Source organism: Vitis vinifera, chromosome 18 (assembly GCF_030704535.1).
Source record: "Vitis vinifera cultivar Pinot Noir 40024 chromosome 18, ASM3070453v1".
Classification (NCBI taxonomy): domain Eukaryota; kingdom Viridiplantae; phylum Streptophyta; class Magnoliopsida; order Vitales; family Vitaceae; genus Vitis; species Vitis vinifera.
The window spans coordinates 11,382,998-11,408,527 of record NC_081822.1 but is presented as its reverse complement, the minus strand read 5'-3'; the positions used below and the strand labels follow the sequence as shown (position 1 = coordinate 11,408,527).

The 25,530-nt window shown below is 33.6% G+C and overlaps 1 protein-coding gene across 2 annotated transcripts in view; it reads left to right on the top strand.

Moving 5' to 3' along the window:
- LOC100255659 (V-type proton ATPase subunit a2) overlaps positions 1 to 25,530 on the top strand; it is a 46,252-nt gene that overhangs the window by 15,166 nt on the left and 5,556 nt on the right. For both annotated transcript variants that reach the window (XM_010666454.3, XM_010666455.2), the window contains exon 11: positions 7,538 to 7,691. In XM_010666454.3, the coding sequence (XP_010664756.1) occupies positions 7,538 to 7,691 (154 nt within the window). The remainder of the gene's footprint in view (positions 1 to 7,537; positions 7,692 to 25,530) is intronic.

Genomic DNA, 25,530 nt, shown 5'->3' with positions numbered 1-25,530 from the left:
AGAAATTTTAGATATTGTAAATATCTGGATCCATGGATTCACTATGAAACTTAGAGGTCATTTGTTTTTTTACTTTTTTATGACTTATTATAAACTTTTTGCTGAATAAAAAAAGCCAAAATATTTGGCTTTTTCTAAATGGAAAAAGTAACATGTTGGTTTTATTTTACTTTTTAATATTTAATAGAAATAAAATATTAAAAAAATAAACAACCTAATACTTAACACTATTAAGCATTAAAGTTCTATTTAAAATTAAGTAAAAAAAACAAACACCACCTTAGTTTTCTTTCTTTGCTAATCTTGGGCCTTGGTTTGTCCTAGAGATGGCAAAATTTAGGTTTTTTTTTGGGCAACTTGGCTTGGCTCACCTTAAGTGGGTCAAGTTTGAGAAAATTGCACTTTAAGTTTGGGTAGACCATTGGTATAAGGATTGTTTTGAAACCTAGTGCACAGTTGTGATTTTGTCAACCCACCATACCTTAGTTATATAGATGGAATGATATTTTGCCTTTATTCATTTTGAAGCATACTTGTATTTAGAGATATGGGGTAGTTAAGCAAAAGTGCAATAATATTGAGGGGAATCCTTGTATGAGGCAACGAATTCAAAATAATGGAACTTTTCAAGAATTGAGGTTAGATTTATGTTGCAAATCTATATAACTTTCCCGTTCTTATCTTTAACAAGGTGGAAATTTCTTTGTAATGTCAGTCCTATTTAGAATATACCATTGCACATTTTAGCACAAGACAATTGCTTCTTTAGACTTAGTATTGTCCCCCAACTAAGTGACATGGAGAACTCAAGTTGATAAACAATACCTAAAACATGACTAAAAACTAGAAAGGGAAAGGACAAAACCATCTAACTTGACCTTAGTTGGTATCAAATTAGGGCAAGGTAGGGAAATGATCCAATGTCCTTAGTAGGCCCACCTTAATCCACCCACACCTTTGTAGGTTTGGTTTAAGCTTTTTTCTATGAGGTAAGGTTGATATAAGGGTGAATCATTCAAAGTCTACCTCATTGGCATCCTTAGTTTCTCTAGCTTTTGTTTAGGTTTAAATGAGCATAATATATTTGGATTGAAAATTTGCCTATTTGCTTGCATTGGAGGTTCTTGTAAAATAGAAACCTTTTCCACACATGGTTCAAAATTACGGTATCAGTAATTAACTTCGAGGATCTCGAAGCGTATTAGTCTCGGTGTATTAGCTTGATATCAGACGATACGCAAAATAAGATAATTAAAATATTCAAAAAATTATAAAATATTATATAAAAAAAATAGGTACAATTAAATATGTTCAAAAAAATTAATACAACAAAATTGTCTCATATTTAACATTATTTATGATAATACTAAGAATAAAAAATTATTTTATTTCAAATATAATAAAATTTTTACTAAAAAACAAAATACAATAATCAATTTCATGATGAATGACGAGGAGACTCAAAATCATCATCATCAAATATAAATATAAATTAAAAAATTAAAAATATATTCTCTATAGAATATAACATAAATATATTTAATATCATCCATAATATTATCATTAAATCCCATTCCATACCATCCATATAAATGAATTTTTCTTTATCAAATTGAAACTCAATTTCTACCTTATCAATAAATATATTTTATACCATAAATAATTTTACCAATAAATAATATCTTATACGGTCATACTTTCTTATAAAATTATAAATCCATATAAATTAATAGTTTACCAATTTCAACTTCCACCATACACATACAATTCATATAAAATTATAAATTTACCTTCCATCATACACATATCATCCATATAAAATTATAAATCCACATAAATTAAGAGTTTACCAATTTTAGCTTCCACCATACACATACTATCCATATAAAATTATAAATTCATATAAATTAATTGTTTACCAATTCCAGCTTCTACCATATTAGCATCCATATAAATACATGTAATTAAATCTTCAACTTTACCAGTTTGAGCTTCAAGCTTTCCACCCACACACATCGTGACTGTCGTTTCAAGCCTTCCACCCACACATAGTCACACACCATGATTGTCGGCACCCACGACTGGAGGGAGATTATTGTGAGGGTTGCCTTGCCAGCATTGAGTCACCACCATCGGCACACAAAAGCTCCTACACTCCAGCAATGCTCAATTTATGGTCAAGTAAGTAAAATGAAATCTGTGTGCTCTCATCCTTTGCTGATTTCTCCTTTTAAAGACTTTCGAAAGGGTCATGGGTTGCTTTCAATTTGGTTTTTTTCTTCTTCTTTGATGTTCTCATTGATGGGTTGAAAGATTCAGTTTCAGAATCACGAGTGTTTTCTTTTGAAGAGGAATCTTTGATTTCTCTGAAAATATTTTTATTTTTGTTGTGATGAGAAATAAAAGAGAATCTCCGTATTGTTTGGGAATTTTTCTATAACCTAATTGAGTCGGCCGAGTTAACTTGGAATCTCAACCAAGTTATCCTAGTTTTACCGATTCAATGTTGAGTTTGTGCATTATATTCAAGGATAAAAATATCGGTTTTGATGAATATATTGGTAGTTGAATTTTACGGATGTATTGGGAAACATCGATGAATATTCTAACATAAAATATCAGTGAAACAAAAATTAATCAAAACTCATGAAAATGTTGAAAAACTTAAAAAAATGATAGAAAAACAATAATACATGTATTAAAGTTGTTTTAATGAACAAATTGACATATGTATGATAAATTTGTAATATTAGACAGATATACTCAATAAATAATAATATATTGAATTTGAAAACATATTAATATTAAATGACAATATATTTTATTTGGATACATTGAATGGTAAAAAAGAAATGATGATAATATATATATATATATATATATATATATACTCATGTGATTGAAAACTGTTAAAGGATGTTCACTCCACTGGTGCGTTGTGAAATCTCAAACGTGTATATATATGCATATATACTCATGTAATTGAAAATTGTTAAGGAATGTTCACTCCATTGGTGCATTGTGAAATCTCAAACATGAGAACTTGGTTTCATATCCTTGTCCTTGCTTTTAAGGTGTTTTTTGCTTTAACATCTTAAAAAGAATCCCACAAGAAAACAACCACCTATTTAATAAGGTGACCCTTGTGAGCTATCAACTAATTGTGCTAAATGGGCCATGGGAAAATATAGGCCCCAGTTTAGGCCTTAAAATGATAAAAATAAATTTTAATATAAAATGATAAATGTGATGACGTGTTAGTAAATCGAAAAATTGGCTATATTATCGAAAAATTGGTAAAACATCGGTGTTTCACTGATAACATAGAAGATATATCAGTGAAAATGAAGAAAAAATTTGAAAAATCGAAGAAGGATATATTGGTACCACTTATCGTCTCTATCCTCCTCTGATACCCGATATATCAATGAAAAATCCGCAATATTTACCGATTTTTTCGTCCATGGTTGTATTGTAATTGGTATTGGACTCGTCGCGGCCAACATCAAGGTGGATACGACTTGATAGAGTCGTACCGGACTCAGCCGATACTTTGAACCTCGCTTCTACAATTTTAATTTCAATGATTACTCTATAGGTAGTCCTAAACATCTTAGGATTGTAGGTGTCTTTAGAAATCTTAGATATGTCATGATTAAGGCCTTCTATAAAAGTGCCAAAGAAGGACAAGTCATTGAGTTTGAAATCTATGCTTTAATGGAATGTTTGTATGGTAATTATTGGATTCAGTGTTTGAAGTATCAAGTCGTATCCACCTCGACGCTGGCTGTGATAAGTCCCATACCAGATACGATACAATGCACAAACTTGACATTGAATTAGGAAGACTCAAATGACTCGGTTGAGACTCGGTTAGGTTACAAAAAAAAAATCCCAAAGAATATGAAGATTCTCTTTTTTTTCCCATCACAACAAAAATCAAAATATTTTCAAAGAAATCAAAGATTCTTCTTCAAAAGAAAATACCTGTGATTTTGAAATTAAATCTTTCAACCCATTAATGAGAATATCAAAGAAGAAAAACAAAAAAAAAACAAATTGAAACCAACTCGTGACCTTTTTGTTAGTCTTTAAAAGGAAAAATTAGAAAATGATGAGGGTACACAGATTTCATATTTACTTGCCTAATCACAAATTGAGCATTGCCAAAGTATAGGAACTTTGGTGCGCCAGTGATGGCAACTTGACGCCGACAAGGCAACCCTCACAATCATCTCCCTTCGGTTATGGGTGTTGATAGTCGTGGTGTGTGACTATGTGTGGGTGGAAGGCTTGAAGCTGAAATTGGTAAATTTGAATATTTATATACGTGTATTTATATGGATGCTGGTATGGTGGAAGCTGAAATTGGTAAATAATTAATTTATATGGATAATATGTGTACGGTGGAAGCCAAAATTGGTAAACTATTAATTTATATGGATTTATAATCTTATATGGATGATATGTGCATGATGGAAGGTAAACTATTAATTTATATAGATTTATAATTTTATATGGATTGTATGTGTATGGTGGAAGCTGAAATTTGTAAACTATTAATTTATATGAATTTATAATTTTATATGCATGGTATGACTGTATAAGATATTATTTATTGGTAAAATTATTTATGGTATAAAATGTATTTATTTGTAAGGTAGGAATTGAGCCCCAATTTGGTAAAGAAAAATGCATTTATATGGATGGTATAAGATGCGATTTAATGATAATATTATACATGATATTAAATATATTTATATTATATTATATAAAGATTCTATTTTTAATATTTTTTTAATTTATATTTATATTTGATGATGATGATTTTGAGCTCTTTTGTCATTTAATAAGGAATTGATTATTGTATTGTATGTTTTTTAGTAAAAATGTTATTATATTTGAAATAAAATAATTTTCCATTATTAGCATTATCATAAATAACTTTCAACAGATGTTTTTATAAATATTTAAATAATGTTAAACATGAGACAATTTTGTTTTTGTTTTTTTTTTTTAATTTTGTTGAGCTTATTTAATTGTGTTTTTTTTTTTTGATAATTTATATAATATTTTATAATTTTTTGAACGTGCTAATTATCTTATTTTGCGTGTCGTTCGATACCGAGTCAATACACCGAGACTGATATGTTTTGGGACTCTCCAAGTCAGTTGCTGCTACCGTGACTTTGAATCGTGTGTGGAAGAGGTTTCCATTCTACAAGAATCTCTAATACAAACAAACAGACAAATGTTTAATCCAATTAGATCATGTTCATTTAAACCCAAACAAAAACTAGAAAGTAAGGATGTCAATGAGGTAGACTTTGAATTATTCACCCTTATATCAACCTTACCTCATAGAAAAAAATAATTTCATAGCTCAGACCAAACCCTTAAAGGTGTGAGTGGATTAAGGTGGGCCAACTAAGGACATTGGATCCTTACCCTAATTTGGTACCAACTTGGGTCAAGTTAGATGGTTTTGTCATTTCCCTTTCTAGTTTTTAGTCATGTATTAAGCATTGTTTATCAACTTGAGTTCTCCATGTCAGTTGGTTGGGGGACAATACTAAGTTTAAAGGAGCGGTTCTCTTGTGCTAAAATGTGCAATGGTATATCCTAAATAGGACTTGACATTACAAAGAAGTTTCCGCCTAGTTAAAGATAGAAACAAGAAAGTTCTACAGATTTGTAACATAAATGCAACCTCAATTCTCGAAAAGTTCCATTATTTTGGATTCACTGCCTCATGCAAAGATTACCCTTAATATTATTACATTTTTGCTCAACTGCCTTGTGTTTGTAAATACAAGTATACTTGAGAATGAATAAGGGCAAAATATCATTCCATCTATATAACTAAGGTAGGGTGGGTTGACAAAAGCACAACCGTGCTCTAGGTTTCAAAACAATTCCTATACCAATGGTCTACCAAAACTTAAGTGCAATTTTCTCGAACTTATCCCATTTAAGGTGAGCCAAGCCAAGTTACCCAAAAAAGCCCAGGTTTTGCCATCTCTAAGGCTAAACAAGGCTCAAAATTAGAAAAGTAAGAAGACTAAGTTTCATAGTGGGTCCATAGATCTAGATCTTTACAGTATCTAAAATTTCTTTTTACAGAAATCACCTAGAAGAAAATAAAAAATTACAAGTACAATCACCCATTGGTAATTGCCACAGGTTGGGTTTATGAAAGGATGCAAGTTCTATGGAAGTTAGATGCTTAAGGGCACAAAGCTATCAACTTGGCTAGAACTAAGGTATTCTTTCTCTTGGCTAAAGGTATCAACTAGAGAGGTGTCATGATTAAAATCTTCTCCAAAAATGTTAGAGAGGGATTCACCATTGAGGCTGAAATTGTTACTTGATTGGAATATTTTTCCCTTGCAAGCATGTTGGCTATGGAAATTATTTAGTTACGAAGGGCTTGATAATGGTCATAGCTAAACATGATGCCTTCTTTTTGTGCTCTTTTGTTATAGGACAATCATAAGGTGGTTCTCTACAATCTAACAAGGTGGTTTAGGGCCATGCTTTTGAGATTTTAGGAGGGGAACTAGGAATTAAGGTGATAGTGGAGAAATAGGAAAGTGAAAAAAGAAAGAAAAGATAGAGGAGATAGGATAAACCTAAGATTCTCATTAGTGCCTTCTAAGAGTCTCACCTAGTGGAGAATAATAGAACCTCACTATTAGAATATGCTTATTATTTCTTGTTCTCCACATTAAACAACTATTTTTATAGGTATTAAGTGACCAATATATATATATATATATATGCATGTGTCTACTAAAAAGGAAACCTAATTGATATGGCTACTCATGAGAACTCTTAATTGTTCTCTTAAGTTCTTAAATCTTCCAAATCATTGAATTAAAGGAAACTTGGGATGAGGATATGGCCATGGTGTTGGCAGAACTGTTTATATATATATATTGCGGGTTGAACAGTAGCATACCTGAAACTCAAAAATATAATGCTAGGATGGGATTCCTTGTCGCATATTGAAGAACTGAAAATAAGTTTCACAATAGCAGGGAATGATTTGGTCCTGGCATGATAATCCCCCTTATTACCTGTTTACTGGATCATATAATTTTCTTCACCTTAGTTGGTTTTTATTTTGTTATGATTCTTTCAACTTCATAGGTTTAGACATGGATGCAGGGAGCCGTCACATTGATTGATGATAATAGTAAGAGCAAGACTAAAAACAGCATTACTTGTTTAGATGTGCATAATAAAGTATATATTTATGATTCTTGTTTGTAGCTGCAACAGCTCATTTGTCCTAGTTCAAATGTTGAAGTTTAGATATTTTACACATGTTAAGTCACTTAATTTTTTGTCTCTGAAATACAGCCATGTAATCATAGTAGATTTTTCTCTATTCCACTAATTCATATTTTTTTCAACCTTAGATGATTGGTTTACTTGTTATTTTTCAAATGGTATTGCCCTATAGAAGTACTTGGCTAAATGTTTAAGTGGCATCATCCAATAGTAGAGATCAACTAATTCAATAATATTTCAGGGTGGCCAAGTATCAGGAAGTGAATCCTGGTGTATACGTGATTATTACATTCCCTTTCCTTTTTGCTGTAATGTTTGGTGATTGGGGCCATGGAATATGCTTATTACTTGCAACCTTATATTTCATTGTCAAGGAAAAGAAATTTTCTAGTCAGGTAATGTCCACTGGATTCTTGCTGGTTAACTATAAGCTTGATATGTTTCGTGGAAATTATAGAGTCTATATCTCTCATATTAGTACATGCAGTCATAATATAACCTTTGTTATCTTGACTTTATTGCTGTATTGTATTTTGGCTTAATTATTTTAGGCAGTTCTCTTTTTCTATCAGATGAAGACATTCAAGTAGTATGAATTGTTTTCCTCCTTAAGTATGTTCCAGGAACACTTGCAAGGAAGAGAATTTGGAATATATATAGTATGATTTCTGAACTTTCAGCATATCTGATATGGGTTACAATGTGATAAGATCCAGGTTACTCAGGAGGAGTGTACTCATGGCATTGCCTTTGCTATAGCTGGATGGGCAGACTAACTACCAATTAGGCTCTAGGCAAGCTGTGGTACCCAATTAAAAGTGGTAACTCCTTCAGAAATACAAAGGAGGTGTTTAAAACCTGGGGGTTCACCAATTAAAAGTGGTGTGAATTTATTTGCAAATTGAGGTTCCTTATGCATATTAATTGGACATTTGGGACATCAAAGTGGTGTGAATTTACAACTCAAGTGCCTCTGTAAGAGAAATGTCTACCCTAAGAATTACATGATTGGGCATATTAATTGGACATTTGGCACAGCAAAGTCATGTGAATTTACAACTTGAGGTTCCTTAGCAAGGAGAATGCATGCCCTAAGAATTATAGGATTAGACATTTAGATCATATAATTCCTAGAAGTAATAGTAGACATTAAAAATTTGGTAGGCCCAAATCACCTTCAAATCAAGAAATTGGAGTTTGACAAATGGCTGAATATTTGGAGGGTACACGTGGGACCCAACTGATCAAGCATCATATGTTTTCCCAATGACACATGGCAACATTTTGTTAGGCTATGAAATTAAGTCTAGCAAAGTTAAAAAATTAAATCAAATCAATGCCAAATCAAATTAAAGCTGAAAGAGAATAAAATTGTATATTATCTTATTGGAAGCCTTCATCAACTAAGGAGGAAATTACCAAAATTAGGGAATCATCATGCAAACTAAATATTTGGAAATACCAATTGAATCCTAACTGCACCTATAAATAGAGGTGTGCTCCTTCAGTATAAGGATCTTTAGAGAAGTGAGCCAAGGAATCCTTAAAAGTCTACCTAAAGTTGCATGAGTATGTGGATTCCACATTATAAGTTTGTGAGAAAATAAGATGCACAAAATGTGTGCCATTCTCCCACCCTCAATAGGAGAATGTGGATTGCACACTCAAGTTTGGTGGAAGAATGACACGTGTGGAATCCATACGAGTTTGTGGATTCCATATTTGTAAGTGATTCAAGTTGTTTAAGTCTTTAAGAAAGAGAAAAATAAAGGAACATCCCTTTCACATGCTATTATTTTGTTATCAACAAATTCCATTCGAGAACAAAATACTCCAAGCCCATGATTACACCTAAGAGGAGATACTTTTCTCTTTTGTGATAAAAATCAAATGATTCACCATAAAGGGTTTTTACATGCTCTCTATTTTTTTAATAAATCTGAATTTTAGTGCTCTCTCTATTCTTTTCTTGTTTAAATTTGTAGGAACACCGGAAATTTGTGCATAGAAATTTATGGACAACTGGTATCCTTGTCATCTACTTCGCCAACCAAGGCCATCATCAAACCAATGGCTTCGAAGAAGACTCTAGTTGCATGCGTCAACAAAGGTGATGACAAGGCTGTCATTACACCATCGCACAACACCTTTATGGACCATATATCTTGTAGCAATTGAAGATGCCCATTACACTTGCAATTGAAGCAAAGACATGCATTTTTGCCAAGTGGAAATGGTGGAAGCACACAACAAACACCAACCAGTCATCACCTTAGCTCAATGGGGGGAAAGGATTAAAATTCTCCATCTAAGAAGTGTGTAGCGACCTTGAAGGACTTTGAGGAAAAGTCATTTTCCTCTGCCTTTGATGCTAACTCTAGCATGAGTTTATTGTCACACACTTAAGTGTTTTCTAAGCTTATATGTAAGACACTTGGATAACTTAAGTCACTTGACGTTGCTAAGTCAACTTTCCCCGATTTTAGCTTGCTATGTGAAGCCATGCACACGACTAAGCAACTAGGAATGACGAAGGAAGCAACACTAAGAGAATTTAAAAGAATGGGACTTGTATTAGGCAAGAATGCCTTACAAGGTTAGGAATTCTCTCAAGTGCTTGGTGTTTTGGTCAAATGAGGTCATCCTTTATTTATAGGCACCTCTGGAACTCTCTGGAACCCTTAAAGGTTCCTACTTCTTTAGAAATATCTTAAACGTCCTGTATAAATCCTATATACAAGGTATGTATAAGAGATATTTGGAACTCTTTAGAAATTTCCACACTTTTCCTTTATCTTTCATTCATTGTGTAGAGTTGTGTGGATGTCCCTAGATTTCTTTAGAATCTTCTATACTCCTCCACTCGTAGATGACTTCAGGTAGTTCAAGAAGTTTCCTGCTCCCTTATATAAGTCAATTGAGGATCATTTTGAACAGGTTGTGACATTATGTCCTGGATTACTAACTGGAATTTCAAAAGAAGAAGTGTGACCAAAACATTCTAACTCCACTCCTATGATAGTCAAGGAGAAAGATATGTCAATATCATTACTCATGAATAAAATTGAGGTGAAAAATGTGTGTTGATACTCGTTATGCATTGATGTCGATGCAACTTTATTTTTCCAACAATTACAAGATATGATAACCAATACAATTAGGGCTTAGTACTGTGGACCATCACATAGGTTTCTTTTCTACTAGAAGCTCTACACAAATAAGATCGATAAATTGCACGTGCTTGCAAGTTTTCAACCTCCTAAATTTCAACAATTTGATGGAAATGGGAACCTTAAATAACATGTTACCCATTTTGTCGAAACCTATAACAGTGTTGTTATAGAAGACAACCTTCTCATCAAGCAATGTGTTTTCTCACTTTGAGGAAATGCCTTTGATTGGTGTATGGATCTTGAGCCTGAATGCATTGATAGTTAAGATCAAATAGAATGGGAATTCTTAAATTGCTTTTATAGTACTGGGCAAACTATGAGCATGATAGAGCTTGCTAACACCAAACAACGAAATGATTGGTAGTGGTGGACTACATTAATCATTGATGCTCCTTAAATCTTGACTATAAGGATTGACTATTTGCAGCCTTGACGGTAGAGATGTGCCTACAAGGATATATTTTAGTTTGCTATACATCCTTCAACGGATTTGACCCTTCACTTCTGAAGGGTTAGCCACCCGAGCACATGACATGAGGCTTAGCATAGCCAACTATGGTATAAAGAAAGACTCTATTGCTGAGTAAAGGGAGAGAAATGATGAGAAGAAGGCCAATAAGATCTTAAAAAGACTACTAAGGAGTTGATGATAATTAATAAGCCTCCTATTAAAATCTCCATGTGAGACAAAAGAAAAGAGAGCAATAAGGTAAAACTGATCTAAAAAAAAGAAAGGCATCGCCCTACCTTGAAAAAGATGGGGGAGAAGAAATATCATTTTCTAGACTCAGATATGTCCAACAAATTGGAAGACCTACTTAAAAAAAAGGTCATCGAGTTGCCTGAGTGCAAACTCCTTGAAGAGATAGGGCAAGTTAATAACTGAAGTGCTCTAAGTACTACTAGATCATCAGTCACCCAATGGTAAAGTGTTTCACCTTAAAGAAGGTGATAATGAACTTTGTAAGATATTAAAGATCCAGTTGAACTTAGGGAGGAAAGTGGTGGAGTCCAACCATGCTACTCTTACCTTTGGGTATTTCAAACTCATACCTCTATAAGCCTTAATAAGACCACTCATGCTATCACACCTTAAACACTTGGGGCATCTTTTAGTACTAGCCAACCTAAAGCATCTGTCAGTGTGGTGCTAGGAAATTATCTTAGAGGGGGCATTGTTGTGTAGCAACAAAATGAAATAAAATATTAAAATCAATATTAAATTAAAAATATATATATAAATGAACAATGCACTAACATAAAATAATTAATCATCATTCTCTTAAAAAAAATTATATTTTATATTTTTATAATAAGCTTGTTAAATAATTTTAATAAAATATGAAAAAATAATTTAAAAAATGTAAATTGTTAAATTACACACATAATCACATGTGGCTTACCAACTATGAATCTATGAAAATATCCAAAAATATTAGTTAAATATATTTATAATTAATTTTAAAAACTAATTTTTAAACTAGACAAATTTAATAAAAATTCAAGAATTACACTCATATATATATATATATATATATTATTGTTTTAAACCACTTAAGTTGGTCATTATTTATTTATATATATATTTTGGTTCCTTAACTTGTCAAGGATAACATTTTAGAAAATTTTAATTCTACTTCCAAATTTAAAGGCTCTTCATGGGTAAGTCAATTCTTTGTTTATTTTTTTTTTCTTCTAGTTTAGGGGAACAATGTAAGACTTTCTCTTTTCTCTCAAGGAAGGACCTGTTTATTTTTCAAGGTTTTAGGGGGTTACCAGCCCTCTTTAAACCTACAGTGGCTCCACCATTAACATCCATAATGCACAAGCAGAATTTGTGCAATGATGCTTCCACCCAGCTCATGCATAATAGCGAGTTAACTATGGATGATGAGGAAGGACGGACCTTGGTGACTCAGTGAAAACCCCGTAGGAACCAGTTGTCTCATCCACAACCCAATCCTTTTAGAAAGGAATGATGCAGGTGAAACACTCGTCAACACTCGAAAAGAAGAGAAAAAAGAAGCCAAAAAAGAAACAATTGGTGGTGCAAGTTGACAACCTCTCAAAGGAGAAAACTTTGACTCCCATCTCCCTAGGGGAGTACTTTCCCCAGGATTCTTCAACAATGGAACTATTACAATCTGTGGTATGGTTTCCTGCTATGAAAACCCTGATGAAGATGAAGCTAAGTAAAAAGAGGACACCCTTACTATTGGGTTGGACCAATCCAAAGAAGAGGAGGAAGAGGTAGTGGCAAGCCTAAATTGTTTGCCACTAGATTTCAACATTCAAGAGTCGTTACAAATTCCTAAAGAAATGAGAAGTACTCTGATTTGTACATTAAGAAAACCAAAACATTATGTTGCAAAAATAAATGAGGTAGACAAATGTGAAGAATTTCTGAATTCCTTTTATTGATTTTTTGGTACACACCATACACATATATTTACACAAATGACTGAATAAGAAAATATCAATCCAGCTTGATTCTCTCCTAAAATTAGGAAACTGAATCCTAAGGAAATATCCTAAATGATCTCTCCTTTTTTATTCCTAAAATACTTTCCTAAATTAAAACCCTAACTTTGAATGCCAAATTTCAACAAAATGAAAAGGAAAATACCCTCATTGTGCTACATGTTGTGAGACCATCATCTTCATTGACAAGGATCTTCAACTAGGTTTAAACCACATAATGCAGGTGTTGTGTTTGTCACACCACAAAGTCAAATACTCCCATACTCATTGGTCTTTTGCGAGCCTTGTGCAAACAATGTTTTCAAGTATCAAGCCCTAATCATTGAGCATAAGGTTGGTGTTTTGCTAAACATAGTGGAATGTGGTTAGAAGTGTAGACTCCTTAACATTGGGCAGTTCTTAAATACCAGGAGCTAACTCATAATAGAACAGTCCCATAATAGGTTGTCCATTGATGTAGTAACAATCCAATAGGGAGATAGAGACTTCTATGGAAGTGTGGAGAGTGTTGGTAGTAGAACACTAACGGTCTCAAAAAGCTTTAACAGCGAGAGCATGGCTAATATAGCTGAATAAGGAGGCAAAGATGGCATAAAAAACTTTAGACTCCTTTAGTACCTTCCCATGACGGCTCAAGATGTACTCCACCTACTCCCAATACCCTGTAGTGAAGAAAGATTCTCTAAGAGCCCTAAATGAAATGCCCCATGCAACCTCTCTTGAATCAATGCAATGACTTAAGTTATGTTGGATCTTGTCATTAGTGTGATTACAAGAGTTTTACAGGTACAACATTGGGAGCTACCTTTGTTTGGAAAGACTTTGGATGTCCAAGATGGGTGAGCTTGCAAAACACCACCCATAACCAAGAGAAGCCACGTGTTGAGTCCTCTCTTATTGAACCTCATACAACTTGAGAACTAAGAAGTGTCATATGTACTAAAAGATTTGTTCCTTCTTCAAGTTCATAGCTCTCATCCTTAAGGATGGTGATAGTGTCCCTTTTAAAACACTTGAAGAAGGTCATCTTTTCTAAAAAAATGGTTAATGGTCTAAGTAAATAGTTAACTATTTGCTTGCATAGACCAATAGTCACCGGTCCATCGTTGATTGTAGTAATGATGATATAGCCAAAAAAAAAAAAAAGAGGAAATTTTTTTTTCGTGTTCAAATATAGATGATAATTTTGAGAATACAATAATAGCAAAAAATAAGATAACTTCTAATACTAAAAGAACATAGTAGTACTAACAACGAGTAGGATACTATTTGCAACATCAGAATAAGACAATAGTTTTGGAGAATAGGATACTACTCATCACACTAGAATGAAATAGCATAGGAGAACATGAGACTACTCACAACATTGAAAGAATGCAATAGCATTAAAGAGTAGAGACTTCTTTTAACCTTGGAAGAATGCTATAATAAGAGACTTCTCACAAATTGTGTAGATGGTGCTTCTTGAAGGTATCCCCTTATTTTTTAATAAATTAAGAGGAAAGTAAAAAAAAAAAGATATTTACTAAAAGAAGGAAGAAAAAATATCAAGAATAGGAAAATATTCCTGTTAACATGAAAGTTTTCTTTGACATCCCATAAGAGAGGAAAAAAATCTAGAAGTTCTATTTGTCATAAAGGAAGGAAATATTGGAAATTAGAAAACTTCCTATTGACATTTGAAAATTTTATGTGATAAAGAAAAAAAAGAACTTGAAGCCCCACATTGTGCGCATGACAAGTACATGCATGTGCAATGCTTTGAAATGGGGATAATTTGTAGACAAAAAAAATTAGCGTGCCAAATCACCTTTAAATATGCTAGAAACCTTCGATTGCTCCATTCCCTGGTCCTGTATCTCGTAGAGTGCATGCATTCTATCCTAGCCTTCTTTAGATTTAAGCACAACGGAAATATGGCATTAAAAAACCTATACTGATATTTGATCTAGAGATTAGAAAAACTATATTTGCGATCTGGATGTTCCCATATTAAATCTAATCTTAAGAAGATGTCGAATCTGCGATAGTCCACTGTGGAGCTCATCTACGCAACGATCTTTCACCTAATCTCTCTCTTCTTGGATTCTAGCACATGAGAAAGGTGGGATCCTCCTCCTGGCTAGGTATTTTCTCAATTTCTCTTTGGAAGAAGGTAGACAAAATGCCAAAATCCTAAGCCCAAAACTGTTAAGGAGGTTTATATAGGGTTCTTTATGAGCTTAAGTGACTTGAGCCTAAACTAAGCTTAGGTTACCTAATCCTACCCACTTGAGTCCTAATTTATTAATTAATCTTAATAGGCTCCAATTAATTATTTTGTCCAAACCACCAATCCAAAAAGACCATTCATAAGATCTAGTACAATCTTACATTTTTACCAAAATGCCCTTATACATACTTATGAATTATAAACCCAAATCCCTCAAATAAGATCTGACACCATGAATTAGAAGCTTGAACAAGGACCACTGGGACCCATAGGAAAATACTAGCATCATCATAATCCAATTGTGAAGTTGACTCAACATTCTATTAAAGAAAGTCAATTGCACTTCAGTATCTTATAAAATTATGAGACAAAGTTTGAGTCCCTAATCTACTATTCATTGTAAGTAAACTTCCCATAAATCGGTATTTGTAATCTAACAGGATAGTGTAATCAACCCATTAAGATTACCTCTCTAATCCTTGAATTACAAATCCTTCTATCATTTGATCAATGGATGTACTCTAACTTATAAATATTATATGTCAAATTCTATTTAAGGAATTACTACGGCCTCAGATTTCATGATTACATGTTCTTTGGATCATCCAATGAGATACATTATCTCAATCCTATAAGATATCAAAGTGTCTTTATCGAGGATACATGTTATCATTAGCTTCAATCAACAGTGATTCAATCTATAAGGAATATATGGCTACTTTAAGGTCTCACCTGTAGGTCAAAGTCTCCTATTGATTTCAGTATAAACTCAATATTCTTTCAAGGTTGAGAGTTTATGCAATGTACTTTGGTTAATTATGACAACCCGATAGCCTTACATTATGATTCACTATAGGTCTTTTTCAATGTGTAACCATACATATTAGTGCACTCACCATGAGAAACTCATTCCGATAGCCAAAACAATTTATCTCTCCAATTAGGAGGTAGTGTACTACAGTTTTTGTTGTAGTGCACAAATCCATGAACCAACTGTGAGCTACTTATCATCTTACAAGAAATCCATGACTTGTATCTTCTATACAATTCCTAATGCACCTAAGTCATGTACAATATAAGTGATATAGGCATGAATGCTCAAATCAATATCAATGCATATAATGGATAGATAAGTGGAAACTCAAGTTTAACTTTGTTACATCATGTCTTGATTTTAAGGGCTCTATCCCAACAAAATTAGCAAATTAGAGTTTATAAATTGTAGAATTTTGCAGTGTACACATGGAAATAAGGTCATCAAACATCATGTGTCAAGCTAGTGACATGTGACAAAGTTTTGTAACAATATAAAATTAAGTCTTGCAAAAATAAATAAATAAAATAAAATAAATACAAATAAAAATGAAATCAAATTAAATTCACAAAAGAATAAAAATGTATATTCTTTTATTAGAAGACTTCATCAATTAAGGAGGAAATCGCCAAAATTAGGGAATCAAATTCCTTAAATCATGTACATTAAACATTCAGGATGCCAAATTGAATATTTCTTACACCTCTAAATGAATGTGGCTCTCTTCAGTGCGAGAACCTTCAAAGAAGCAAGCTAAGGGTGCCTTAAAAATTTTCCCAAAGCTCCAAAAGTTTGCAAGTTCCATGCTCCAAGTTTATGAGAGAATAACAAGCACAACACTTGTGTCACTCTCCCACCTTCAAAGATTCAAGTTGTTTACACCCCTATGAGAGAGAATCAAAGAAACCTCCATCTTACACACTCGTGGAAAAATATTAAAACACAACATACATGTTTTTCTTTTGCCATCAACAAAATTGAGAACAAAATTACTCTAGTACGTTGATCACACCCAAAAAGAGATACTTTTCTTTTTTGGGATAGAAATTAAAGGCAAGCAAATCTAGGATTCATCATAGCGGATTTGTATGCACTTCTTATTTTTTTTAATAACTTAATAAATTTAAATTTTGTGACTATTTTTTTTCTTGTTTAAATTTGTGGGAACAGTGGAAATTTGTGTGTATAATAGTCACACAGTTTTTGAACAATTTGAGCCATATAATGTAACTTAAAGTTTAGTGATGTACAATGATCTTCCATCCTAGTGTATTTGTTGAAATTCTACCAAATGAAATCTCCCTAATCTTAGAGATATCTCATTCTCTATGATTTTGTATCTTTCCTTGTCTGTATTTGATTACTACTTAAAAAGAACATATTCTAGATAATAATTCTCATGAGTTTAATATATTTTGAGTAGTAATTATGTCTTAAACACTCAATTAACATACTTGCACTCTTACAGTGCTACTATCAATTCTTTTGAGTTTTGCAAGTGATTTTAAGGTGCATTTGATGCCAAAATGTGCATAAAGGATAATGAGCTCATGAGAAGATAATGAAGATGATGTTGGTGATGGACAAAATGCTTAGATTTGTGCAAGTAATGAAACAGGGCCAATAAGATTCCAGAAGGCCAATGAGATGATGTCAAGTGTCCACTTGAATTTGGCCTATAAATAGGAGTTTGAAACTTTTATTAAGGACTTATTTTGAAGACTTTTGACACTTTTGATTTTAGAATTTTCTAAAGATTTTTTTTTTCTCTCTCAATAGAATTCTCTATTTTCTTTCATTTTCCCTTATTTTCTCACTAGCCAAACATGTCTTGTAAGATCAAATCTCCAAGTATGCGTGGTTGAATCTCATTTTTCTCGAAGGAAGAAGGATCTAAAAGCAAGATCTATGGTGAATTAGAGAAACAAAGCTTAATTTGTCAAGGTAATTTGATCCAATTGATTGATTAATTGAATTTTGGACATTTTTATCTTCAAATTATCTTAAATCACTACTACAATGCAAACTAAGTAGATTTATTAAATTTTCAAAACTAGATTTAGTGAGATTGAATAGTTGCATTGTATGAATCAATGAAAGATGATTTAAGATGAATTGAATATATGGTTCAAATTGGTATTTTGGATTCAATCACTTAATTTGAAGAAAAATTGGATTTTAACTTAAAGCTAAATTAAAAATCAATGGAGATGAGAATTTATATTTTCAATCTAACTTGATAAAAAATAGATTTTAACAGTTATTCACCACAGTGATTGTTTTCTAGAAAATTCTAACTCCGATAGTTTTTTTTTCCTATTAATTTTCTTTCAAAGTGTACAGGTTGAGGAAATAACTATATGGGCTTAAACAATCCCCAAGGGCTTGGTTTGGAAAGTTTACAAAGTTCATTGTAAAAAGGGGCTACAAACAAGCCAAAGTGACCCCATTTTATTTATTAAACATTCTACTCATGAAAATGTATTTGCCTTAATTGTGTATGTAGATCATATTGTGGTTACTCAAAATAATTTAATTGAGATTGGAAAATTGAAGTCTTATTTGGAAGTTGAATTTGAAATTAAATATCTAGGAAGTCTTAGATACTTCCTAGGAATTGAGGTAGCAAAATCAAAACAAGGTATTTTTATATCCCAACAAAAATGTGTTGGATTTACTCAAAGAAACAAGATTATTGGGGTTTAAGTCAATAAAAACATCGATTAACTTGGGGATGTAAAGGAGGAACCTCCTGTTGACAGAGGAAGCTATCAAAGGATGTTGGGAAAGCTCATTTATCTCTTACACACTAGACTTGATATTGCATATGTGGTTAGTGTTGTGAGTTAATTCATGCATTCTCCACTAAAATCTCACTTGAAAGCTGCGTATAGAATTCTCAGGTATCTAAAGTCTTCTATAAGTAAGGGAATTTTGTACCTATTTAATGGAAATCTTTGGTTAGAGGCTTGCACTAAGGACTGAGCGGGATCCCTAACCGATAAGAAATCTGTTTTAGGGTATTGCACTCTACTTGGAGGTAATCTTATCACGATGAGGAGTAAGAAGCAATCCATGGTGGCTAGGTCTAGTGAAGAGGCTGAATTCAGGGTCATGGCCCTAGGGATTTGTGAGTTACTTTGGAAGATAGTATTTACAGATTTTAAAGTCAAGACTCAAGTGCCTATGATGGTCTATTGTGACAACAAAGTCACCATAAATATAGCTTATAATCTAGTACATCATGATAAAACTAAACACCTAGAAATCGACCAACATTTCATCAAAGAAAAAATGGACAGTGAGCAAATTTGCACTCCTTATGTTCCTTCAACTAAGTAGTTGGCCGACTTTCTCACTAAAGGTCTATTAAACTCAATATTTCATCAATTTTTTGACAAGCTTGGCATGCAAAATATTTTTGCATCCGCTTAAGGGGGGGTGTTGAAATTCTACCGTAGGAAATCTCCTTATTCTTAGGGAGATCTCATTCTCTATGATTTTCTATCTTTCCTTGTATGTATTCTATCTTAAATGGTAGTGATTCTTATAAATATATAGGCTGTCATTGACCCTAGAATTATGCCTAGACAGATTATAATTTCCTAGAATATTTACTCCCAACTTTGTATATACTCCAATGTAACTCAATTATTAATCATCAATGAAAACCAATTTTCTCCACTGTATCTTTGGATTTCTAGTTTAGTCATTTCCTAGATATTTTATTTTCAATATTCCTTTTTGCATGAGATACAAACTACCATGAACACTTCATAGTGCATGAAATGATTGTTGAACATCGACACAACATGAACATCTTGTAGGCATGTCCTACATAAAGAGATGAATGCAATCTAGATTCTTTATAATTTTTCTTGCTTGTTTGTTGCCTATTTATTTGATTATATGGATATTTCAGTTATTGAAACAACATCCTTAGTTTAATTTTCAAGAGATTTTGGTCATTGAGCCTACATTCCTAATTTAGTTTAAGGCGATTTTAATCATTGGGACTGCACTCTAGATTTTCTCTTAGTTTTAGGATTTTAGTCATTAGGATCATATCCTTGGGGTAGGTTTTGGTTATCTCAACCTTGATTTCATTATCTTTCCCATGGATTCCGATCATCTTAACTGCATTCTAGTTAGCTTTGATGGTCTTGTACTCAACTTCATTATCATTCCCATGGATTTTGACCATCTCGACCACACCATTGGTAGTTCTAGTTTGTCGAGTCTTTGATTTCATTTCGTTTCCATGGCTTACAGTCATTTTGATCCTACCCTTGGCATTATCTTTGTTTCTCACCCTTTGATCATTGTCTCTCATCACCTTGGATTTTTATCTCCAATTTTTGTCTTATTTTGGCTTTTTTTATTTACCATTTGTACTATCATCAGAATTTCCCTTGTGGGCATTTTTTCATATGTTCTAGACTCTTTCTTAGTTAATTGCAGGGTCACTTTACATCTTAAGTAATTATGTATTGTACTAGGATAATTTGGTGGTCTTTCTTGTTCTTCGACAAAGCTTACTTCATTTCATTTCTATACATGTGTATTTTCACTTGTGGACTTCGCCAAAGAGGGGCATATTTATAAACCCTCAAAGTTGTCATTTGATTTAAACTTGTTAGAAAGTCACACGACTATAGGATTTTTTTTTGTAAAGGAAACTATATAAATATAGAATCCCATGTATAGTCAATTGTATTTATATCAGTCCCTGATTTGTAGGGATTTATAGGGTAGTTTCTTTTTTCGTTTTGTAGTAGCAGTTGTATAGGTATGAGCCTAGACCTGTACCTTGAATTAATTCTGAATGAATCAATAATTTTTTTTTTTAACATGGTATCATAGCCCTAGGCTTACTGAGGTTTTTTCATCGCCTTCTGGTTTGAAATTTCTTTTTGTTCCAACAATTCTTTTGTGTCTTTACTACTGGTTCGGTGTTGCTTTTTTTGTGATTTGATATTCTTGGCTGTTGTTGGTTTTCCTGTTTTCTGCTGATTGATTTTGTTTTCATTCCCTTATTGCTGATTGGGTCTCTTGAAATTTTTTCTTAGAAATCTCTTTTTTCTTCTATCATATTCCCTATGTTCGGAATTTCCAGGTCCACGTTTTTATCTGGTGATATTTTTTTGTCGTATTTTTTTTTTCTCATCTTTTGTCATTTCTTGAAGAATTATTCGTCATGTCTGAGGTGTCTGAAGCAACCAACACATCGACTGTCCCTGCATTTGAAACACTTGTGACTCACGTACTAGGTGAGCTTCCGAACATTCAAGTGGCATACAGGTTGAGCGGGAAGAACTATTTGCAGTGGTCACAATTGGTGTGAACTTTCTTGAAAGGAAAAAGAAAATTGAGCCATTTGACCTAATTTGAGCCACTTGAAGTTTCACGTCTGGGATGAGGAGGATTCAATGATAATGTCATGGTTGTGGAATTCCATGGTTCCATAAATCAACAGTACGTGTATATTTTTTACTATGGCGAAAGAGATTTAGGATGCTGTAAACGAGACTTATTCTAAGGTACATGACGTGACTCAGATTTTTGAGATTAAGATGAGAATTTCTTATACAAGACAAGGTGATCGTTTTGTCATTGAATATGCCAATATTTTGAAAAGTCTATGTAAAAAATTGGATGATTATCAATGCCTCAAGATGATGTGTAATGAGGATGCAACCTTACTCAAGAGATTTGTGGAGAAAGAGAGAATCTTTGAGTTTCTTGTTGGCCTCAATGTGGAATATGATTAGAAACGAAGCCAAGTCTTAGGCAGGGATGAGTTACCATCATTGAATGAGACCATCTCTATGATTCGAGCAGAAAAAGGAAGGCAAAGGGTGATGATTGAATCCTAAGCAGCAGATGGCTTGGCTATGGTCTCAAACAGGAATCCGACAATGCTTTCCATTGGTGGACAAATCAGGTTTCCAACTATGGGAATGGCAGGGCAGATTTGTCCAAATAACTGGTGCAATTGCTATAAAAAACCAGGCCATGGAAAGGATCGTTGTTTGAAATTACATGGAAAATCGCCTAATTTTGGGAAGAACCGAAAGAGTAAAGGTGGACAACAAGGTAATCAGGAGTATACTCATCTTTTTGCTACTCAACCAAGTGATGAAAGTTCCCAAGACACTAGAGAGTTCAACAAAGAAGAGATTGAGAAACTGAGAAGCTTGCTGGGAACTCTGGCAAAACCCTTGGGTGCTTGCTCATTGGCACTCGCAGGTAAGTCTCTTATCTCTCATGTCTTAAGTGCTTCGAATATTAATTTTCCAAACTCTTGGGTCATTGACTCAGGAGCAACAAACCACATGACAAATTCTTCCCTCAAATTTAGTATCTACAGTCCATGCCCTAGTAATATAAAGATTACAACGGCTGATGGGTCATTGACCACTGTTGTCGATCAAGGTGAAATTAAAATACATCCTTTCCTAGCCTTGAAAAATGTTTTACATGTTCCTAAATTGTCTACCAATCTTGTTTCAATTCGTAAACTTATACAGAACATGAATTGTAGTGTCATTTTTCACCTTACTCTGTGTTTTTCAGGACTAGGACTTGGGGAGGATGATGTGACGTGATAGAGAAAAGGATGGGTTGTACTACCTTGAAGCATCAAGCAATCCAAGTAGGATTGAGAACAATTTACCTGGGTCGTTTATTTTTTAAACCGTTTCCAATAAAGCCAAAATTTGGCTACATCATCATTGTTTAGGTCATCCGTCTTTTAGTGTTCTGAAAATTTTGTTTCCGTTATTGTTCAAAGGAATTGATGTGGAAAGTCTTCATTGTGATATTTGTGAATTTGCTAAACACCGTCGTGTACCTTTCCTCATTAGTAATAATAGAACATTTATTCCTTTTTCGTTGATTCATAGTGATATCTGGGGTCCCTCTACTGTTTCCAATGTTTCTGGTGTTCGTTGGTTTGTTTCCTTGATGATTGCATTTGTGTTTCTTGGCTCTATTTAATAAAACAAAAATCTGATGTCAATACTGTGTTCCCAATTTTTCATAGCATGGCCAAAAATTAGTTTGGTGTGGCAATAAAAAGATTCAAGTTTGATAATGCTCGTGATTACTTTAACTAGGTCTAATTCCCTTACTTTCAAAAAGAGGGAATCATTCATGAACCTTCCTATGTAAGCACTCCACAACAAAATTGGCCTACTCAACTGGAGTCTCAGTTGGATCCAAGTCAAGAGTTTGAGTCTCCAAATCCACATTCTGTCCTGATCCAAGAACTTGAGTCTCAACCTCCGAGTCAAAACTCAGAGTCTTCAACTAAGGTAAATGATATCTCTGGTCTCACACGACCTTTGCAAGTGTATTCAAGGAAGAAGGCACACATTCCTGACCTCTTGCAAGCCCAAGAATTCGAATCAACCCCAAAAAAAAGAGGTAACACCCATTTCTAACCCTACTTTTGAAAATTCACTTGCACCTCTTGAGAGTCTTGACCATGATCTGCCCATTGCCATTAGGAAAGGTACTAGAGAATGCACCAAGCATCCACTCTACCCATTGTCACATTTCGTGTCATACAAGAACTTGTCACCTTCTCATAAAAGCTTCCTCATGAGCCTAAGCACTATATACATGTCTAACACTCTATCTGAAGCTTTAAACAATGAGGAATGAAGACAAGCTATGCAAGTGGAAATGGAGGCACTTGAGAAAAAAAAAACTTGGGAACTGGTTGACCTGCCTCAAGGAAAGAGCCCTATGGGATGTAAGTGGATCTTTACGGTGAAGAGACAGATGGATCATTTTAGAGGTATAAGATTCGGTTAGTTGAAAAAACTTACACTCAAACATATGAGGTGGATTATCAAGAGACCTTTGCACCGGTAGAAAAAATGAATACAGTGAGGATTCTCTTGTCTCTAGTTGCTAATTATGATTGGGAGTTGCAACAATATGATGTGAAAAATGCATTCTTACATGGTGATATTGAAGAGGAAATTTACATGGAAATCCCACTTGGTTTTGGAGGCGAGTTAAGAGGAAAAAGGGTGTGTTCATTAAAGAAGGCCCTTTATGGACTTAAACAATCCCTAAGGGCTTGGTTTAGTAGATTCACTAAAGTTATGACGACAATGGGGTACTAGCAAAGTCAAGGTGATTACACTTTCTTTATTAAACACTTGAAGTCAGGGGAGTCACGACTTTGTTAGTCTATGTGGATGACATAATTGTGACTGAGAATGATTTAAAGGAAAGAAAAGCTCTAAGATGTCAGTTGACAAAGGAATTTGAGATCAAAGACCTTAGCAAACTTAAGTACTTTCTCGTGAGGAATATTTATCTCCTAACAAACATACGTGTTGGATTTGTTGAAAGAGATAGAGAAACTCACTTGTAAACTTGCTAAAACACCTATTGAACAAAATCGCCGAATTGCAGAAGCAAGTGAAGACGTGGCCATGGACAAGAGGATGCACTAGAGGCTTGTTGGAAGACTCATTTATCTCTCCTATACAAGGTCGGATATTGCTTACGCAGTGGGAGTCGTAAGCCAATTCATGCATAGCCCGAAGGAGACTCATCTACAAACCATTCATAGGATCCTTCATCATCTAAAGTCTTCTCCAGGAAAGGGTATTCTCTTCAAAAAAGGAATTGAACTAACCTTTACAGCCTACATGGATGTAGACTATGCAGGCTTGGTGGTAAATAAGAGGTCAACATTGGGATATTGCACTTTCGTTGGTGGAAACCTGGTCACTTAGGGGAGCAAGAATCAAACTGTGGTTGCAAGGTCTAGTGTTGAGTCTGAATTCAAAGCAATGACACATGGTGTATGTGAGTTGTTATGACTGAAGATTATTCTTGATAATTTGAAGGTTAGATCGGACGGATCAGTGAGGCTTTACTGTGATGACAAATCAGCTATTAACATCGCTCATAATCCAGTGCAACATGATCAGACGAAGCATACTGAGGTTAATAGACACTTTATCAAAGAAAAACTAGATAGTGGATTGATCTTCACACCTTACGTGCCTATAAGGGGTCAACTAGTAGATATTTTAACGAAGGGGCTAGCAAGTATCGTATTCCAAGCAATCGCAAGCAAGTTGGGAATAGAAAACATCTATTCACTAGCTTGAGGGGGAGTGTTAGAAAGTCACACGATTATAGGATTTTTTTTGTTAAGGAAACTATGTAAATATAGAATCCCATGTATAGTCAACTATATTGATATCAATCCCTGATTTGTAGGGATTTATAAAGTAGTTTCTTTTTTCGTTTTGAAGCAACAACTGTATATATATGAGCCTAGACCTGTACCTTGAATTAAGTCTGAATAAATCAATCATTCCCATGTATAGTCAACTATATTGATATCAATCCCTGATTTGTAGGGATTTATAAAGTAGTTTCTTTTTTCGTTTTGAAGCAACAACTGTATATATATGAGCCTAGACCTGTACCTTGAATTAAGTCTGAATAAATCAATCATTCTTTTTCACAAAACTCATTTTCTTAGGGCCTTGAATCCCCGGTACGAAGTTTGGTCGAGT